At 36.7% G+C, this 21,622-nt stretch overlaps 2 protein-coding genes across 2 annotated transcripts; one reads left to right on the top strand and one right to left on the bottom strand.

The window, feature by feature from the left end:
* Positions 1 to 230: 230 nt before the first annotated feature.
* Positions 231 to 14,166, bottom strand: LOC140140668 (uncharacterized). The gene is made up of 2 exons (XM_072162426.1): positions 13,208 to 14,166; positions 231 to 1,885 (listed from the first exon to the last, which is right to left on the bottom strand). Exons 1-2 carry the CDS (start codon positions 14,053 to 14,055, stop codon positions 1,168 to 1,170), a joined length of 1,566 nt encoding a protein of 521 aa, XP_072018527.1. The 5' UTR covers positions 14,056 to 14,166; the 3' UTR covers positions 231 to 1,167.
* Positions 14,167 to 16,870: 2,704 nt separating this feature from the next.
* LOC140141528 (carbohydrate sulfotransferase 10-like) lies at positions 16,871 to 20,198 on the top strand. The gene is made up of 3 exons (XM_072163433.1): positions 16,871 to 17,482; positions 18,468 to 18,598; positions 18,904 to 20,198. Exons 1-3 carry the CDS (start codon positions 17,374 to 17,376, stop codon positions 19,744 to 19,746), a joined length of 1,083 nt encoding a protein of 360 aa, XP_072019534.1. The 5' UTR covers positions 16,871 to 17,373; the 3' UTR covers positions 19,747 to 20,198.
* The last annotated feature ends 1,424 nt before the right edge of the window (positions 20,199 to 21,622 follow it).

Consider the following 21,622-nt stretch of genomic DNA (forward strand, 5'->3'; position numbering starts at 1 on the left):
ACCAATCCCAAGTTTACATTTTGATGTAGAAAAAGTGGAGATCTACAATGTAGTGTTTCAACCACTTGCAGGTTTATATGAGAAGTGTGACAAACATGTGCATCTTTTAGAATTATAGGTGCGAGCAGGAAACACAAACTAATGAGTCATTTTTTGTGGTCACTGACAAAAATATACTGTCAAATTCCAACTTACATGCATGTCTCTCTAAATAAGAGGGTTTTTTGACAAACACCCTCCACAGAAACATGTAGATTGGTTATACAAAATATTTGTTTGCACAGCCACCTGTAGCAGTAATAGCTGCTCAAACTCCATAATAAATGCTATTTTGTGGAGGGTGTCTGCACTCTGCCTTTTGCTTTAAAAAACAACTCATTTACATGTAGATTGTAGAGGCATTTAATTCTATGGTATGATAATATTATCAACTGTTCACTGCTAGAAGTGGGCAAGTGCAACAGCTATAATGCGTAGCTGCCATGTGTAGATGAGTACAATATACCATGTAAGATAAAATTGCCAAATGTTCAAAGGGCAACTATATGCACTTTCCAACTTCTGGCACTGAGCAGTCGTTATGTTGATGGTGAAAAACAATCCATCCTGGATAACAATGGGTAGGCATATCTCAAGCTCCACCTTGTGAGTGCAAGAAAGCATGTGTAAAGGTTTGCCTGGTGTTAGATTTTGAAATTACATTTTTTTGAGGTTTCATCCAAAATCGACAAATGTTTGGCTCATGATGAGGCATTGGGAATCTTAGAAGAGATATGTGAGATGATCTTGTGAATCTTGTCTATGGGGGCCAAAGGCGGCAAATTTGAAACTGAGATAAAGGTGAAAATATGGAGTAAAAAAACAATAAAATACATAAGAAAATAGATAACAAACTTCATAACTTTAGAAACAAGTATGCTAAACCTTTGGTATTTTCATTTTTATGATAGCCTATTGTATGTTTAATGTAATAATTACAGTAACTCATTATTTTTTTAAATGCCTCCTTTGGCCCCCATGGACCAGATCGTGTCACATTATATTGTAGGCTACCTCCACTGAGGGAGTGCCCCAAAATCAGTTAATTTCTGTTGCTACATGATGAAACAAAAAATGACTACTGGTAGTCCTGATGATGCACTGTGCGTTCAGCTCCAATCATAAAAATTATCGGGCGGCCTGTTTTAAATAAAATGTATCGCCATTCAATATGGTAAGCGGTGCAACTTTTTGGATTCCTACATCAGTGAATGTTCCTGTTTTTGTACTATACAGTTTGTATCCAAGCTCCCACAATTTGGTCAGCAAATAGCGATAGATACGAAGTTGAGCTTGATTCTCATCACCTTTACCTAGTTCCTCCTGAATAGAATTAGCGGATACATGATATCCATCATAGGGATGATCATACATGAGATAGGTTTTGATTTTCAATTCATTGGAATTGGAGTCAAGTTTAATTCCGGGTTCCATTCCCTTTATAGCATACTTGAAGTTAAACTCATCATCAATAGGATCTTCAGCAGGGTCTATACGTTTAGGACCTCGTTCAAGGAAGTACTCAAATAGAATTGCCAAAATTTGAAGGTTTCCCTGTATTCGCCAATCGGAAAATGTTTTTCCCGCCGGATCTTCTTCCTCATTCCAAGATTCTCGTTCCCATGGTTTAGCGTCTACTAGTACTCGCTTTTCAATAACAACTGTATCACCGTCGGGATCCCAAACTGATTCCTTGCGACATTTTGCAACAGCATCGATCAAATCTGGTATCTGATAGAAGTCTGCTTCTGCAACCAACAGCTCATAATCGGTAAAATTCTTCGGCAAGACTAACTGAGAAGTTCGAAGAAAATTTAACACATACCGAAAGAGAGTACCATCTAGACTGCGGAACTCAGTCCTCAATGATAGTCAGTCATTTATCTTTTGGTCGTTATATGACTATCATTTGAGGGACTGAGTTGTTATAATATATCTTCCGAGGTGCAATTTCAGACAATAGCTGGGGATTAGCGGGGCAGAGGTTATCTATTGAATCCTTTCATGACCACTGAAGCATAGTCAAGTCTGCCAAGGACACCGACACAAATTGAAAGACCATCACAAAAGAATGCATGCATGTCAGGTCATCGACACCAATTTGGTGTTTGTTATGACACAAATTTTGTGTCTGTTATGCACCTCGAAATATGTACCTTAAAGTCTGTATCTAAGTACCATCCCGGTCTATGAAGTAGTTGCCTTGTTTGTCTACTGATGTTGGCAGTGTGCCACTAAACATACATCCCAGCATTGAGTCAGAGTAGCGTGTCAATGTGATTCTGGTTGTCGAGTATATGTGACCGCCTACATTTACATTCACTATGTCTGCCATGTTTAATATCAGTCAGTTACCTTTTCTATGACACCTGTTTTACACTAGCACAAAGCGTTCAAGTCAAGGAAAGTCCATCAATAATTATGAAAGAGCAAATTGTCAGCAGTACTTCTTCTCTATACGTTAACGTTGTTGTTGTTCCGTCGTGCGTTGATTGTATTGTTCATGATGATGACGTATTTTTTTCTGGTATGGCACAGCTCGTAGGCCTGATTTCGAGTCAGGCGATGCGGGTCCAAACCAACTCGACCACGGTCAATTCGGGCCCATTCCACTTCGGTCACATGTATACCATAATACCAATGCAATATAGGCCTACCAAACAAATTCATTAATTCAGCCACATAGCAAGTGTCGAGTTACATAAAGTGTATAAAACGCTGTAAATAAGGCCAAAAAAAAAAAAATAAACATGTTTCACGTCCCCTCCCGCTTCCTTTTTTGAGGTTTCTTCAATAAGTTATAGTCTAACTGAATTTCAAAAAATTAAAAATAGGCCTATAGGCCTAATTGAAGAAACCTTAAAAAAGGAAGCGGGAGGAGACGTGAAACATGTTTATTTTTTTATTTGACCTTTTAGGCCTATACAAGAAACACTTTTGGACGGTTTTGTGATAGGGTACCTGCAGGTAATATGGGACCATTAAGGACGTTTAGCTTATGTGCATAAAAACTATAGAAGATATGCCCAAAAGAGATTGTTATGATGAACAACCTGTCCTTTAAGATTAATAAAACAGGCAATGTTTTCTTGTTTTGTTTGTTTGGACGCTATGACGTCAAAATGACGTCATCGTCAAGTGTCCCATATTACCTGCATGTGCAGGTAATATGGGACACTGTGTTATCTCTATGGTGAAAATCAAAATGTTCAGAAAATCACTCTTTTGTTCTAAAAACATTTTTGTTACATGATTTTGAATGTTAAATGCAAATTTCAACCAGAAAATTCAATTTTCTAAATAGTTTTGCTTTTCGCATTGACAATGCACACAATTTCCTATGTGTCCCATATTACCTGCACCCATTCAGTTGAAAATCAGAGAAAATAATCATTTATAAAAGGAAAGTCCCACTTTTCAGTGGAATTTGGATACACAATCATAAAATGTGGCGTCATTGATTTTATATCAGGCCAAAAAAACGACGTAAATTTTTGGGCAATTTCACTCTTTTTGGCATTGATTTCCAAGAGTTTGATACACAGACTCCAAAACTGCATTTATAGATTTCTAGAAGCACAATTGATGTCTCTAAACACTTAACAAATCAACTTAAAGTGTGTACCTTCTCTTTTGTTCAAATGAAAACAGGTGTCCCATATTACCTGCTGTCCCATATTACCTGCAGCTACCCTAATTAGAGGGGGCTTATCTCTCATGGAAATGGCTTTATCTTTACAATGTATTTTACACTATTTTGGCCCATGATCGGGCTGAATTTTGGTAGAAAATTTTGCCCTTTTCTTTTCCTTTGATATCCCTCCTGATTTTCTCTTTCATTTTTTTTGTCAGAGGGGCACTTTTTTCTTTCATTTTTTGTCAGGAGGGCACGCTGTCCCTCCTGCCCCCCCCCTCTTGCTGGTTACGCTACTGTACCTAGCAGAATATTGACAAAATCGTTTTGGTAGGACTTGCTTTTTCATAATTAAAGGCCAAGTAAAATGAAAAATGGTTTTTGAAAAAAGGGAGGAAGAGTGGTCTTTTTATTTTCTATTTTTTATCGCGAAATCGGTGTAAATGGTCATACGCTTTTATCGTATAGGCCTACAATAATGCCTGGAAAAAGGAGGAGGCCTTTTTTATTTTCTTGTTAATTCTCAAAATGGTCTGCCAAAATCGTGGAGTGCCCCCCCCCCCTTTGGCCGTCAGCTCCCCCCCCCTCACCTCGACGTGCCAAAATATCTTTGCCCCCCTGTTTATTTGTTGACGTGCCAAAATATTTGCCCCCTCCCCCTCCCTTTACACATGTAATATTTTAGGGAACCCAAATTTAAAACCATAAATTGCATTATCATATAATTATGCGAGCGCAGCGAGCAGCGGAAAATGCTTTGCATATTTGAACGTGTTCCTTATATCAATTTGTAAGCGCTCTTTAGCAAAGTCATATTTCATTGAATTTACAACCGTATGACAAAACAGGCGAAAATAGTAAAAAGATTTGCAATTTAAAGAGAATTCGCCATTGCTCATTGAAATGAAGCTAGTAGGCCTATTGTAAACAATATAAATGTGCTCTTTCATTTAATGACATATAATTTGAAAAATATTGCAAGGAACACATCGAGGGCTTAGAGCAAGAAGCTATGTCCACAGTTAATTCTGCCCTCTATTAAAATTTAAGTGAATTTGGGGGTATGTACATGGTCACTTGCGTCTAACTAACCATGCTAACTGTTTAAGTGACCATGCATATACCCCAAAGTCACTTGCATTTATTTTGGAGGGCAGAATTAACCATCCATTTGTTGCCGAAATGAGTAACATGTAATCGTGGACATAGCTAGTTTTTGCTCTAAGCCCTCGACATGAGGTTTTGACTTTTGAAACCTATATTTTAGTCAAAACGTGCTTGGATAGGTCGTTTTCAACAGATTTACCACATTCACCTTGCTATAAACATTGAATTGCGTCATGATTGGATGAAGGGAACATTTAAAGTTTTAACGAAAACCAATCACAGATATCTATTTTCCACTAGATCTCACACAGTTCTTATGATGCTATGCGCTCAACCAATCACAGACTGCGCAGAGGCTAGACTCGATGTGCTTGGAAATATAGATCTGTGTACTCGGGTTTATCGAGATGGAAACTGCGCGTAGATGCATTTATAAGAAAATCGTTTTTGAAGCAAACCTTTACATATGAACGATTTCCAACACCTTTTAAGGGCGTATAGGCCTAATATAGAAACGGTGCCCAAAGCATATGTGCCAAAAATTGTATGGGAAAATGTTTCATTATTTTTATTGACGATAATACTAACTTAAAATATACCGCACACTTGGTAATAAAGATTTTTCGTAACAATTTGCTGTTGCATGTAATGTTTTATTCAAGAGAATATGTCTTAACACCAAAATACAAACACTTTATCTTTGGAAGACATCAGTACATGAACGTATCTCAAACGAGTTTGTCTTAAGGGGTACTACACCCATTGATTTTTTTTTGCATTTTTTTGCATTTTGTGAAGAAATTACAAAAAAAAAATGGACAAAGTGGTATGCAAAATGAAGGGGCAAATCTTCTCGTTTTATTGGTGGCATCGGTATCAACGTAGCTTACATGCTTTTAAAAGTAGAAGCCAAAAGGTGGTACATCACTGATGATTTAAATTCACTTCATTTTGGAAAGCTTACTATCAACGGATTTCGTTAAAATTTTGGATATGTGTTGCTAACACGTTAGGGAAATAAAGTTGATATGTAAAATGGGAATAAGTGGTTCCTGATTTCTTTTATGACTTCATGAACTTGGTGCTCCACAACTATCAAATAAAAATTCCTTTAAAAAGGAATGGGGCGCCCAATGTGAGCTTGGACGTGATATGGTGAATTCCATGGCATGGTGTTTAGATTTGGTCCCGGGGATTTGGTATCATAATGATTTTTTCTAGGGAAGAGTAGAAGATGATCAAATGCAAGAGGAATGTGTTTGATTGGGGAAGGTGTATCACAGGACCGTTTTGGATGAAATAAATTGAATTGGAATGAAGCTGTCGTGTCAATTTGCGATTATGTGGGGTGGGGGAGTTCAATTTTGGGGCATATTGTAGTGATGATATTGCTTTGGATATTGAATATTGTTGAATTTCGTTATGCAGGGGGGTATATTATGGATAGTATAGAAGACACAAATAAGTAAGCTCCCCCTGGCAAAATATCTATGTTGACCAAAAGAAAAGTTTTTATGAATGTATAACGTCTGTGATACATATACATCATAACGTCTGTGATACATAATAGCCTACATCATCTACTTGCTAATACACTGAAAATCTAATAGAGATGAAGGATAAAAAACAATTACAGAACATTCATTCTTCATAAAAGTAGCTATATGGGTATACAATGTTTACAAGATAAGAACGTTAATGTTTTGTACATGAACGTAACATCTTTGATACATAGTTGTTAACACACTGAAAATCTGATTAGAGATTTACAATTTGATGATATCCAAAAAAATACTTACTAACTTAGCATTGAAGAATTAAAAAAATTACAGAACTTTCATTTGTTAACATACACGTAGCAATGATTAACAATGTTGAAAATACAAACGTAACGTTTTGTTCATAAACATAATATCCTCGACACATCTAGGATCCGCATAATTTGTTGATTAATGTTATAAACAGTCACAAAAGATTTATGGTCTGATCATTTTATCATTTTAAGGGGGACCCGATATTGTATTTGGAAGAACCAGGCTTTTCAATTACTATCAAAACTGCTGGGTACCAAACTTTTTGATACAGCTTGTATAGTAATTTGTTCTAATTTCCATGCAAAAGGAGCCAGTTGCTTCATCCTTAAAACAAATAGGCTACACCATAATTTCCAATTACCCCATGCAGATAGATAAGACATTGGTAAGATAAGCATGTTAATTGTTATGTCACTATCACTATCTTGATCTTGATAAGATGCCTGACTTTGAAACTTTGGGTACAAAAACTCATACTCTGCAAGTTAGGTCAAATTTTGCACTATGATTGTTTATTTGAGGTTATTGGACTATGCCATTCAGATTAGGCTATTGTAGTCCATAGTGTTGGTCACCATCTATCGGGTTCTTAGAGGCGGTAAACTGGTTACAAAGGTCAAAGTGGTTACAAAGGTCAAAGGTCTCGATTTATTTGGTGTTTTTACAAATCCATTAATTTTGTCTTTTAAACAAAGAATATACGCACACCATTTTATCCTGTGCATAACAGAAAACAATAATAAAATAAAATCCAAGCATATTGTGGTTTTATTTCTGAGCAAGGGCATAATTTTAGCAAAACAATTGCAGAGTAAATCTAGTAAGAGTGAAATTAGAAGCTTCTCACAAACTCATGCCTATATTGTGGGCCGCCTCCGTAGAGGGCGCCCCAAAAAGGAACTGGTTAAAATGCTTCTATTTTCAATGTTGAGCTATATTTTGTATTTTTAACTTGCGACATTATTTCACTGAAACTTAATTAAGCCACAGGTAACAGGTTACCACAACCATACTACAGCAATGTTGAAAAAATTGTATTTCTTGTCACCTATACCACCATATTGGGTAGTTTTCCGTAAGCTTAACGTTTGTGATCTTGGTAACTATTTTATATTTATTTGTGAAATCCATCGCAACTAGGCATTCTAAATTGTACTCACCATTTACATCCCAAGGTATATTAGTATATCCACCTTGCACTTCTCGATATATATCCAGTTAAAGACAGAATATCAAAATTATTCCTCATTATGATATCACAAACTCTCACATGTGTATTCAAAATTGATGCTTAAATTTGACCTGAACCAATTGACCTATAACCTGACATACGGTGACCTAATAGCCTTTTCTTCTCCTAACAACACATTATAATATTATTGACTAATGACTATACATCCATTGTGTAAGTGTTTATATATTTTGCATGCACCACTAGATTTTCTATAGAGAGTATAACAAATGATTTAATGTATTCTATTCATGAACATGCTGAATAGAATAAATCATGGTTTGTTATGAAACACGCATCTGAGTAACTAGGATACAGTAAACAAAATATATATAGGGCTAAAATGACTTACTACAATTGTTTAAAAGCACTTTTTTCTTCTTTTTTCATATTTTTTTATTTCACATGATCCGTGCATATATCGCCTAGCTATAAATGAAAAAATATTTATTTAGACCAATCAAACCAATATATGGGTGTAGTACGCCCTTAAGGGATCTAGAATGAGCGTTTATGGCGTTTCGACAGTATTTTGTGTGGGACATGAGGGCACGTCGGACGTATCGAATTGCGGTCTGAGTACGAAGGAGGTCTTTCTGATATCAAATCATTTTCATTTTTGAAATTCACGATATAATACAAATTTTATGACAAATTATTAAAATTTGATATTTTTCAAATTTTGATATATAACAGTCCTCGAAGTAAATTTGATCAATTTAATGATATATTCTTAAAGTGTACAATGTATGTAGCTGGGAGGAATAGCCGACGATCAATTGAAAATTTTGACCTTTCATATTGAAGATATTGATTTTTCCCCAAAAGACCTAATTTTTTTTGGTGTTTTGGGAAAAAAATCCACATCTTCAATACGAAAGGTCAAAATGTTCAATTGATCGTCGGCTTTTCATCCCACCTACATACACTAAGTATAAATCATCAGATTTATAAAGTTTACTTCAAGTACTGTTAAATATCAAAAATATCAATTTTAATGATTTGCCATAAAATGTGTATTACATTGCGAAAAAATCAAAATTATCTGATATCAGAAGGACGTTCTTCGTATTCAGAATGCAATTCGATATGTCTGATGTGCTCTAATGTCCCACAATAAATACTGTCCAAACGTTCATACCCCTTCCCTTAAGGCTACAATAAAAAAAAAAACACTATATAAAGATCTTTGAAAGACGTTTTATATCAGTACACATGTTTTATCTACAGTAAGCCAAAAAATTACGGGGTACCAGTTATGTTCACCCATTGTATATCCTAAACAAAGACAGATATGTCATAATTGGAACCAGCAGCCGATAGCTGCATCGCTTAGCTCGAGTTTAAGACCTCATTTGTTGAAAGTGTTCAAGAAATAAAGATATGACCAAGGAAGATGCCAATTTAAAAGTTGCAGTTTGCTCCATTGCGTGCCAGAGGATGATTTAAGCACTTCCCATCACGCCACTGTGTTGCCTTGCGGTTAGCACAGCTGTGTGAGTGAACATGACACCACTGCTCGCACATTGCATTGACGGGCATGGTTAAATTTGAATTTGGACTGATATATTTACAATAAAAAGGTGTGAATTATCCTTTATGCATACATCACTTTTGTTCTGAAATCGACCAAATAATAATGACACACGCACAATTCTTAAACAACATCTTTTGCACAGAATTCAATGGGATTTGAAAAGTAAAGTGGCAGTTGAAACTCTAGTGATAACACGTTTGCAGTGCATGATGGGGCTTCCTTAAATCATCCTCTGATTGCGTGCCCTATTGTTTTGCACACAATGCGTTCACGAACAAGAGAATCAGCGCCGTGCTTCCATTGATTAACACGTTAAAACTAGTGTCATGCTTTCATTGATTAGAACACAAAAGTGCAACTTTTGATTTCGTTTCTTAATTAGGTTTTAGACCACCGTTTCTTTAATTCCCAACCAATTTCAACAAATAAGGTCTTAAATCAGAACTAAAGAGTACAGGTATAACTGCATGTTTTAAATTTGACACATTTTATTTAGGATATACAGGGGTGAACACAACTGGTACCTTAATTTTTTGGCTTACTGTATAGAGAAGTTGTCTTAAGGTTACAATACAAAACACTTACTAAATATTATCGTCAAATAAATATGCTCCTGGAAGCATATAAGTCCCTACCCTCGAACTTGACACAGTGATTATTGACAAAGACAGCTATATGGCATCCGACTACCTTCTGTGAGATCATGCATATTAATTGAATTGAATTTTATGTCAATATGCGGAACTAGCGACTACTTGAGGAATCTTAGAAAAGATCAATACATGGGCTACGAAACACCTGGCAGAATAACTCATATTGAAGAAAAACCCGATTTTAGCCATAAAATATACACATATATCTACCCTCGTACTTGTAGTGTATGCTAGAAACAAAATGGTATTATATTGGCCAATTGATGCCCCCGGGGGGGGGGCACTCACATATTAAGGTGGTGTGGGTATGTGCGGCGGTCAAGGGTCCCTTTTTCAGGCTCTCCGGCAGTTCGTTAAGCCCCACATTTGGATCTGCTCCAGTTCTTTGAGCCTCAAACTCTGACAATTGTAGCTCTTTAAGGGGGTACTACACCCCTGTGGTAAATTTGTGACTATTTTTGCATTTTTCTCAAAAAATAATATCACACTGGTAACAAAAGTTATATATGTATATTATTGGGGCAAGGAATCCAATTACTACACTGAAATTTCAGTGACTCAAGACAAGCAGTTCAGTATATATGATAGGAAATGAGGTACATCCTAGCGGTACCCTATTTTTTATCATAAATAACGAACCGCTTGTCTTGGGTCACTGAAATTCCAGTGTAGTAATTGGATTCCTTGCCCCTATAATATACGTAACTTTTGTTACCACTGTCTTATTAGTTTTTGAGAAAAATGCAAAAATAGACACAAATTTATCGAGGGGTGTAGTACCCCCTTAAGCTCAAATTTGGAAAAAAATGAGACATTTTTAGCTCAACAGCCTATAATTTGGGCCTAATTTCAGTTCTTCAAGCCCCTATTTTGCCCGAAAATCAGTTCTTACATGTAATTCTCAAAGTTCGGCGCTCCGCGCCGCACACCTCTACCAAAATTTAAGTTGAGTGCCCCCCGGGATTGATGCAAAGACAATAACATCTCTTCATACGCTCTACATACATATACATGATGTATGTACCGGTACGGTATATTGTTTGTCGTAGATACAAGATGACTAGCACCGCATGCTTATATTTATTAGTGTACGGACGGTACCTTATCATTATAGTTTCGTCAATGCTTTAACTTTTGCATAATTAATAATACCGGTATACAATTAATGTCAATGGGAATGTTTTGCTAATGTTGTCAAACCACTAAAAGCTACTGAAAAGTGATGCTTTATTTTAGTTATATCTCCAAAAACTCTGCATGGGTAGAGGCTCTTGCAAATTACGAAATTTTACACTTATGAAAGAAAACATAATTATATAAAATTCCTGAACTTGGCAATTTTATAATTATATACATTGTAGGCCTACCGGTATTGCTTCATCAACTGCTTGGGGCATAGCAGAACATGAAAAAGCCACTAAGATATTAAACCAACAAAAATATAAACTGTACGGTACATTGCGTGGCGCAATGGTTAGGGTACTTGCCTTTACTGCATGAGGTCCCGGGTTCGATTCCCGGCGGTGGCGATTTGCTGGGATATTGACTTGGAAAAAAAAAGTCTGAAATTGATTGGCAACTTCTGTTGATTAAATTCAGACTTCCGCTCTCCCCGTGGTTCATTTAGAATTGGGTAAATGAATCATGAAAGTACTCCGTCCTTCGGAGGGGACGTTAAGCCGTCGGTCCCGTGTACAGAGAGCTATACCTGTACATGTATCTCGCAGCCAGTTTCGAAAAGAGTAGGGTGTAAACCCCTGACTATTCCCAACCCGTCCCGTTGTTCAAATGGACCCCAATGGAAATAAGCTTCAATAGAGGCTTTCTTGGGTTATCCAGGGTTGTCAAAAACCCGAACAAATCAAATCAAAACACGTACAAACACTGGGAATGGCAATGCAATTTAATAGCGACACTCCCTCTGCAAGGATTTAGAGGTGTTTTTTTTCATATTTGAAAACAATCTTGAACTTGATCACTTTTAAAACAGCAAAACCTCATAACGAAATCTGATAAGAAAAACCCTGTTATAAAGAAGTATTTTTCCAGAACCAAGATACAAAATTCTTTAATTTGTTATTTATTGTTTTTACAACACTGATACATGTATAACGAAATTTGGATCTTATTTCTCTGTTTTACTCCCTGACAACTTCCTTATAATGAGTTGTAACGTACCAATGCTTTTGTTTCGGAAGTTAAATACCTAACACAAATTTCCAGTTGTGAGGCAAGTCAATTAATTTTATGTTGGAAAAAATAGCAGGCCAAAATATCTCACCTTAAAATCTCAAATGATGACTAGTACCGGTACCATGTACGCAAAAGTTCAGTCCAGTTGCACCCTCTGAACTTTCTTATAGTGATAAAATGTTGCATGCAATTTATGCACCATTAAAAATTCAATTTCTTTTTCTGAATTCCCTGATGCAAACGTTCTATACATACGGGTGGTATGTACACAAATGTATATTTTTAGAAGCTAAGTTCCCTTCTGTTTTCCATATAAAACGACAGGGTTGGCGATTCTTTTGATTTTTTTTTAAATCAAAAAATTGATTTATTTGATTTAAATCGGATTTAAAAAAAATTTAAATCGATTTTTTTGATTTTTTTCATCCCAAGAACTGCTATACCCCCTGATAAAGTCTAAAAAGACCAGTGGAATGCTAGACATATGCACAATCCTATCAGGTATTTACAAAAAATCAAAACATGTTTTCAGATGTGAACATTTCAAAGAAAAAATTTGGTAAAATCATGGGAAAACCTGTTGAATTCTGCACCTTGAAAATGATTTTTTAGCAATAGATAAAATTACATCATAGAGGTATTTACTTGTACATCCAAAAGGTGTAGAAACATACAAATGAAGTAAAACAGGCAATTCAAGATAGAAATTAACTTAAATTGATCAAAAACGGTAAAAACTGAAAAAGTTGATTTAAATCAGTGATTAAAAAAAAATTATTTGATTTAAATCACACCAACCCTGTAAAACGAGTCTGTCTTGAATCTCGATACCGAAGAGCTAGGCCTATATATATTGTAGGCTACCTCCACTCCGGTCATCCACTGAGTGAGGGGGGTGCCCCCAAACCAGTTAATTTCTGTTGCTACATGATGAAACAAAACATGACTACGGTAGGCCTGATGATGCACTGTGCGTTCAGCTCCAATCATACAAATTACCGTGCAGGGTTTTTGAAATAAAATGTATCACCATTTAATATGATAAGCGGTGCACCTTTCTTGATTCTTTTTCCTTCATCAGTGACTTTTCCTGTTTTTGTTTCATACAGTCTGTATCCAAGTTCCCACAATTTGGTCAGCAAATAGCGATAGATACGAAGCTGAGCTTGACTCTCATTACCATTACCTAGTTCTTTCTGAATAGCATTAGCGGATGGATTATATCCGTCAGCTGGATCATCATACATGAAATAGGTTTTGATTCTCAATTCATTGGAACCAAGTTTAATTGAGGGTTCCATTTCCAAATCATACCTTTCATTAAGCTCTTCATCAATCGGATCTTCTTTAGGACATATTTCAAGGAAGTACTCGAATAGAATTACCAAAATTTGCTGGTTTCCCTGTATTCTCCAATCGGAAAATGTTTCTCCCGGATCGTCAGGCCCATTCCATGATGCTCGTTCCCACGGTTCATTGTCTACTACTATTCTCTTTTCAATAACAACTATATCACCATCGTGATCAGCATCCTCATCAGATTCCTTTTGACGTCTTGCAACAGCATCGATCAAATCTGGTATTTGATAGAAGTCTGCTTCTGCACCCAACAGCTCATACTCTGTGAAATTCTTCGGCAAGACTAACCGAGAAGTTCGAAGAAAATTTAAAACGTATCGAAAGAGTGTGCCATCCCGGTCTATGAAGTAGTTGCCCTCTTTGTCTAAAGCTGACGGTAGTGTGCCACTAAACATGCATCCCAACATTGAGTCAGGGAAACGACACAAAGTGTTTTTTGTTGTTGTGTAGACGTGACCGCCTACATTTACATTCACTATGTCTGCCATGTTTAATATCAGTCAGTTACCTTTTTTATGGCACCTGTAGGACTAGAACAACCCGTTAATTTCAAGGGAAAGTCCACCAATAAATTATGAAAGAGCAATTTTGTCTTCCCAGCAGTATGCCGAGTTCTTCTCTATACCGGCGTTGTTGTCCCGTATTTGACCAGCAATGTTTGTATTGTTGATGATGACGTGTTTTCTCTGGTATGGCACAGCTCGTAGGCCTGATTGCGAGTCAATCAATTCGGACCCAAACCAAGTCGGCCACAGTCAATTAGGCCCCATGGCAAATCGGTCACCATCAATGCAACAAATTCATTAATCCAGTCACATACCAAATATCGAGTTAAAAGGGTATAAAACGTTGTTCAAAAACATTTTTGAGACTTGATGCAAGAAATTCTGGTAGAATATTGACAAAATCATGCTTTTCCATGATGTTCATTTAGGCCTAGGCCTATATTGGATATAACCAAAACGCTTTTATAGCTACTGACACTTTTTGTATTCATATTGCATGTTGCCTATTTCCGCCTATTTCGGCCTAGTAAGCAATTGCCCAATTGTGTTTTCTTCAACATTTTTATATTAACTACTTGTCTTTAATTTTCTCTTGCTTCTATCTATGTTGGACTGATTAAGGGCTTATTATGACCCATACCGGGAGCAGAGATATACTATTGGGTTTTTGTTCAAGTGTTTGTTTGTTTTTCATTTTTCCTCACTTCCAACTATTAAATTGCGCCAATTACTTAGTGCCTTGTAGCTATAAATTTGTTCCTCTTCGCTGATCTGAAAGCATATTGAAAAAAGATTTATTTATTTATTTATTTATTTATTTATTTATTTATTTATTTATTTATTTATTTATTTATTTATTTATTTATTTATTTATTTATTTATTTATTTATTTATTTATTTATTTATTTATTTATTTATTTATTTATTTATTTATTTATTTATTTATTTATTTATTTATTTATTTATTTATTTATTTATTTATTTATTTATTTATTTATTTATTTATTTATTTATTTATTTATTTATTTATCTTCAAATCGGGAAAAATAATACTGGCTGAGTGGGCATGCTATGACCCAGGAGCGCCGGTGGAGTTTTTTAAATATATTTTCGAATCTGTTTTAGGGTGTCTATCGGGGAGGGGGAATTTTGGCAGGTCGAAGGGGTGGTGATTTTTGGCACAGATGCCGTTGGGCACGCTTTTCTGTATTACACCCTACAAAGGTATATATATAGAAAAAAACGTTAGGAACATGGATGCAAAATATCATGCTCGCTGCGCTCGCCGCACTTTATGATTAACCAATTTAAGGTTAAGTCTGGGTTTCCCAAAATCTTGCATGTGTAAAGGGAGCGCAAAGATTTTTTGGCACGTCAAAAAAAAAAGAAAAGAAAAAGAAAGGCGGGGCAAAAAAAGGTTTTTAAGCACGTCAAAACTGGGGGGGGGGGTTTGGTACGGTCAACCAAAAGGCGAGTGGAGCAATATTTGGCAGATCATTTTGAGAATTCACCACTCCGGGGTACACATAGATATTATACCACCCTTTGCTTAGCTTAGTCAGTTTAGATGTATAAAGTTGAAGTATCCTGAACTCCCTGTCTCACTCCTCTCTCATTTTTCACCCCTCCTTGGAAACGTCATAAGATTTATATAGGATGCAGATGATGAAATCCAATCCAATAAATTTGGTGGGTATGGAAAAGTACCATTGCCCCCCCAATAGTTTTGGCCAGGTGCCATTGACCGCCCCCACAATATTTAAAATCTTCCGGAGCCCCTGAGGGAGCGATTGTTATTGGGGGGGGGGGGGAATGGACGTTTTAAGGGGGAATTCGATTTTTTTCCCCGATCTGAGGGGGAATGTGAATTTTATTTTCAACTAATGGGGTGGGGGTCCGATTTCCCCAGTATTATAGGAAAAAATGTTTAATTTTAAGAAAGAGTGTGGAACCTCTAGCAATCGAGCTTAATTTGTATGGATTTTTAATATGCATTGACAGTTTGGCCAATTGTTCAGGGTGACACACAAAAAAGTTACTATAGGGGGAAGATAACCTATTAAACATTTGTGAGATCACCTTGTTTGACTGATTATGGTTTTAAGCTGTAAAATGAAATGATAAAGTTTCATTTGATTGATTTCTGTATTTTATAATTTTTAATAAAAATCTCTATTTATAAAAACCAAACTTGCAATTCCATGTTATCCAAAGATATGCACTTTTCTTTGAAATCTGCAACATCACCTTTTCACACTAATTATGTATTAGGCCGTATAAAATTAATGTTTTGGTTCTCGTCCCCTCCCTCGTCAATTTCTGGGATTTGTCAGATTTTTTTATTTTTTTTTAGATTTTTCAATTATTTTAGACTTTGGAATGATTCATGAATTTTTCATACATATAAATAAGTTTATTAGAGAACAAGGATCACTTCCAAGTCTTTTTGTGGTACTCTAGGGGGTTTATCCCTCAGAATCTCACATTTGGAAAAAAAAAAAAAGCGCCACATCGTTTCCTCGAGCACTGTTTGAAAAGACCGAAAACTACTGACAATGCTGATTTTATATTGAAAAAAAAAAAAAAAACACCTCCCTCCCTCATCAATTCATGAAAATCATCTGGACGAGAACCAAAATATTAATTTTATACGGCCTTAGTATGTTGATACATCATTTTAAAATTGGTATAACTTTGAATCAATATCAATATGTCAGTTTCTTCATTTATGGCAGCGATAGCACGTTATAGCAGTAAATTATGGGTTATCACTCAGGGGTATAAGGTCATGATCTGTACAGCAACAAACAGGATGGTTCCATCACTGGTATTATACACTTGATACATCCATGGCCTTGTATATAAATTAGGTATGTGATTGTATGCCAGTGCAGTCAGTGGATGCTCGCTTTTAGTGTTACTTGTTTGTTTGTTTGTCTGCTTGTTGTTTGTTTGTTTTAATAAACGATCCGTGCGGAGACACACTTCAGTGGGCCATGCATCACGTCATATGGAACCAAACTCAAACAAAAATGCCGGTATAAAACATGCTCAGCTCAGTAGGCCTACAATTTAATATCGAAAATATGTCATGGTGACGAAAAACTGGAAACTGTGGAAGTCAGGCTGCTGAGCACCGGGGTTGAGCAGAGACTGCAAACTTAATTTAGGCGATATCAGCCGGTCAGTTGGATTTCGCCTCAGCCGTGACAATACCCCATGTCTAGTAAATCCACTGTGAGTAAATCCAATGTTTCTGCAGAAAACGGCTCGTGCTGGTAGTGTACTCTATCTGTTACAATGGTGAATAAAATTATCCATCGCCGACGGTGCTGCAGCTTATCTTGTTATATTGGCCTTATAATAACGCTATCAGTGTTATTATTTGCATGGAATTTACAATTCACAGGTACGTGTCTAAGAAAAGTGTTATTTTACAACAAGTTAAAAATTTAGGCCCCTCATATAGATACATAAATCCCCCCAATATTTTGATGGGAATGGCCCATACAATCACTCCCCCCCCCCCAGTTGTCGCCTGTTTGCGGGGTTCTGACAAAATTAACCTCATAGTTTGGTCATTTTAGCCTAAAAAGTGCCAATTTTTGCGCGCTTCGCGCCAACTTACACCACTTTTGCACCATATTTCACCTGTTTTGCTTCAAAAATTCCCGGGGGGGTCACTCGCTTACCAAAGTGGTACGCATGCTCGTCCCCAAAAACATCGAAAAAGGGTCGATTTTTGGCCTTGTGGCGGCGTCGACGTTTTAAGAAAAAAGGGTGCTTTTTAGGTAAAGTTTCGACGTTTAGGGTATCTTTTTTCAATTTCCATGGGTTTATTTTAGAGTTTACGCCATTTAGGGGTCCATTTTAGTTTCTTACACCGAATTACGCCATATTTTAGGGGTAAGGCTTTCAGAGCCTTACGCCAATAAGGGGTGAAATTTTTCTACACTGATTACGCCATTTAGGGTCCATTTTTGAGGTGCTGGGACGAGCATGCATACCACTTTGAGCGAGTGATCCCCCCGGGCAAAAATTGCGAAACTTTCGCTCGTTTAAGTTAACGCGCATTTGTATCATTAATTCAATGTAGCTGTTTTTTTTAACATGGTGCGAAAGTGTGAACCAAGAGGGTAAAATGAAATTAGTAGAAATCAGTTTCCGTCACTTAACCCTGTTTCCGTCACTTAACCCAGGGCCAAAAATACAATAAAGCAAAAGAAATTTGACATAAACATAATTTTTGACATGCAGTAGGCCTATACCTTTACTGAGCAAGCTAGTGGTGGTAATATTTAATTTTTTGTCTGAGCAGTGAGCATCAGTGGTCTCTATGTCACATTTGTCCCGTTTTATCACCATCATTGACGTTCAGTCTTTTTTTTATATAGGTTACAAATATTTCACGTTGCGACCATACCAATTTCTACCAGAGAAATTCACCAACGTTCCACAACATACAGAAGAAGCTCACGAGGTCTTAAAACCGGGAGAGGGGGTGGTTAAGAAATCATCAAATAAGGTAGGTCTATACGGCTCTTTATACTATTAACCCATTGTAAAAATCATAAAATAATAAGTATTTTACAAAGTAAACCCATAATCGACAACTACGCTAATTGCTAAAGTAATTTTTTGTAATTTTGAGAACAATTAAGTACAAAATATGGGATAATGATGCAAATTAAAGAGCTTTAAGAGCTACAATTGTCAGAGAAGCGTTACTGTTAAGGAGCTATTGATTATTACAAGACCTCCGCGAGATATTCCCCAAAATTGGTCAGTTAATTGACCAGATAATGCAGTATTTTTTTTTCTAATTTTCAGATATCTTGTGATGAAAAATGTCAATGGGAACAGGAACAAAGCTATCGTAAAAAAAAAGTACAACGGCACTGCTCTGCCGCAAACAGAACTGCCATAAACTGGTCTCTATGGCTTCGGGACAACCATCATAGATTACGTAATATTCTGGTATCCGACAAACATCGCATTCTGTTTTGTTACGTTCCAAAAGTATCTTGTACTAATTGGAAGAAACTATTCTTTATTTTAAATGGTGCTGCTAATCTGAAGAACATAAGTAAAGTTTTAACTCATAGCCAAACCGAGAAAGCATTCTGGAGAATGAGTAACATGCCACAAGACAGTATCATAGAGCGACTTGAAAACTACACATCATTTATGTTCGTTCGTAACCCATATACACGAACTCTTTCGGCATTCAAAGAAAAGTTCGAAGTACGGAAACCAACTAATCGGTACTTTCGATTTAAATACGCAGATATAATTCACCGTGCAGTCTATGGGAAACCCGGATACAGACATAACGTGTCTTTTACAGAATTTGTTCATTATCTCGGGGACCCTGCTACATCATTTTCACATGGGGCAGAAGAGCATTGGATACCAATGGCAGATCTTTGTTTTCCGTGTCAAAAACAGTACGATTATATTGGAAAATTAGAAACTTTGGAACAGGATACACGATTTATATTAGATTCATTTAATATATCCGACCTACTTAAAGTAGTTTTAGACAGACCTAAACATTTCACAAACACTAATGTCAATTCATTACATAAGTATTTTTCCAAACTGAATAAGGATCATAAAGACAGGTTGAAACGTAGATATAATGATGACCTAAGGTTGTTTGGATATTATTAAAACACTAATTAATATGCCAATCTTGTCAAACATGTATATTTTTGTATGTCTATAGGTGTAGATTATTCATCCAGTAGTTCAAACATATTAATTTTTGATTCAATCTGAAAGTTTAAAAACTGGAAGCAGTTTGCAACTCACTATATTAGCCTTTTCGAAGTATGGCGTACACAAAAGGAGGGCAGTCTCCAAGTTGGGTAAAACCCGGCAAATTCAAAAGACTTTAACCACTACGTGCAGCGCCATCCTATATTGTGTCCGCCATATCTCGAAAAGGCGTTTGGAAATATCGGACTTTTCCAGGCACCTATCTGATGGTGACGTAAAAACCGACAGGGAAGACCTTCATCATCGACATTCAAGTTCCAACATAGCCCAGAACTACTATTGTTTGCAATCACTGTAAGGGAGCGATTGTTATTCACGACTCAATATAGCCTATTATAAGTACTTCGCAAGTATAATGCAAATTAAGCTCAATTTTCAAATTATCTGAAAAAGGAGACGAACCTGCATTTTTACAGGATGGAGTGCCCATCTCTCTTTCGTGAGCGATTAGGCCAGACTCCACCATGAAATGTTGCTGTGGGGGGATCGCCAAACCTCATCCTCCACAGCGAATCTGTTGCCTTCCCAGCATTTAAGAATGCCGATACCCATTTATACACCTGGGTGGAGAGGAGTAATCGAGATAAAGTGCCGTAGTACCGTACTCAAGGGCAACGCATGATGGCATCACCGGGACTCGAACCCGCAACCTTCCGATTTTGGTCCGATTGGTTCAGATCACGTCACATTTTCCGCCACCATGATTGATATGCTCTTTTGTAGAGGTTACACATTTATCACGTTGCTACCGGACTAATTGCTACCAGAAAATTCTTCAAATAAGGTAGGTCTACCATGGCTCTTTAACACGTTACTTTAAAACATTACAAACCAAGTACTAGAGGAGCGTGCAGCCTTGTAACACTTCCAAACCTCTACACTCCATTCACGCTCGTCGAAGGTAACATCGATGTCATGAGAAACGCAGTCGACATTTTGTTTAAACCTCTCTTGACTTCGTTGAACTTTGGTTACTTCCTGTCAAGTTCGTTTAACGGGTCTTGGCACATCGAGAGGGATGGGCAAGTGGTTTAAGCAGGCACGTTCTCGAGTTATATACAGACAGTATAGCATATTAACTGAGAAATATAAAATTTTAGTCAATGGTAAAAGTATCCGTTAGAACAAATGTTATATTTCCTCCCAAATCAAGTTGATCATTAATGCTATCATTTTCTTCTAAATTTCAGATACCTTGTGACGAAAAATTTCAATGGGAACACGAGCAAAATTACCGTAAAACAAACGTACAACGCCACTGCACTGCTGCCAACAGAACTGCAATATTAATAAACTGGTCTCTATGGCTTCGGGACAACCATCATAGATTACGTAATATTCTGGTATCCGACAAACATCGCATTCTGTTTTGTTACGTTCCAAAAGTATCTTGTACTAACTGGAAACTATTCTTTATTTTAAATGGTGCTGCTAATCTGAAGAACATAAGTAAGGTTTCTCATAGCCAAACTGAGAAAGCCTTTATTCGCTGTCGTAGTGTACGTTAGAAGATGACCGTTGCTAGGCCAACTGGATCACGCTTTCTTTGCTACGAACCACTGATCAAAATGATCACAACATAAAGCCTATGGCACATCAAAATTCGGAACAGATGTATGAGCCGAGGCTTGGAGCAGTAACGTGCACTACGACAGCGAATAGAGCGACTTGAAAACTATGCGTCATTATGTTCGTTCGTAACCCATATACACGAACTCTTTCGGCATTCAAAGAAAAGTTTGAAGTGCAGAAACCACTGAGCTAATCG

Source organism: Amphiura filiformis, chromosome 19 (genome assembly GCF_039555335.1).
Source record: "Amphiura filiformis chromosome 19, Afil_fr2py, whole genome shotgun sequence".
Lineage (NCBI taxonomy): Eukaryota > Metazoa > Echinodermata > Ophiuroidea > Amphilepidida > Amphiuridae > Amphiura > Amphiura filiformis.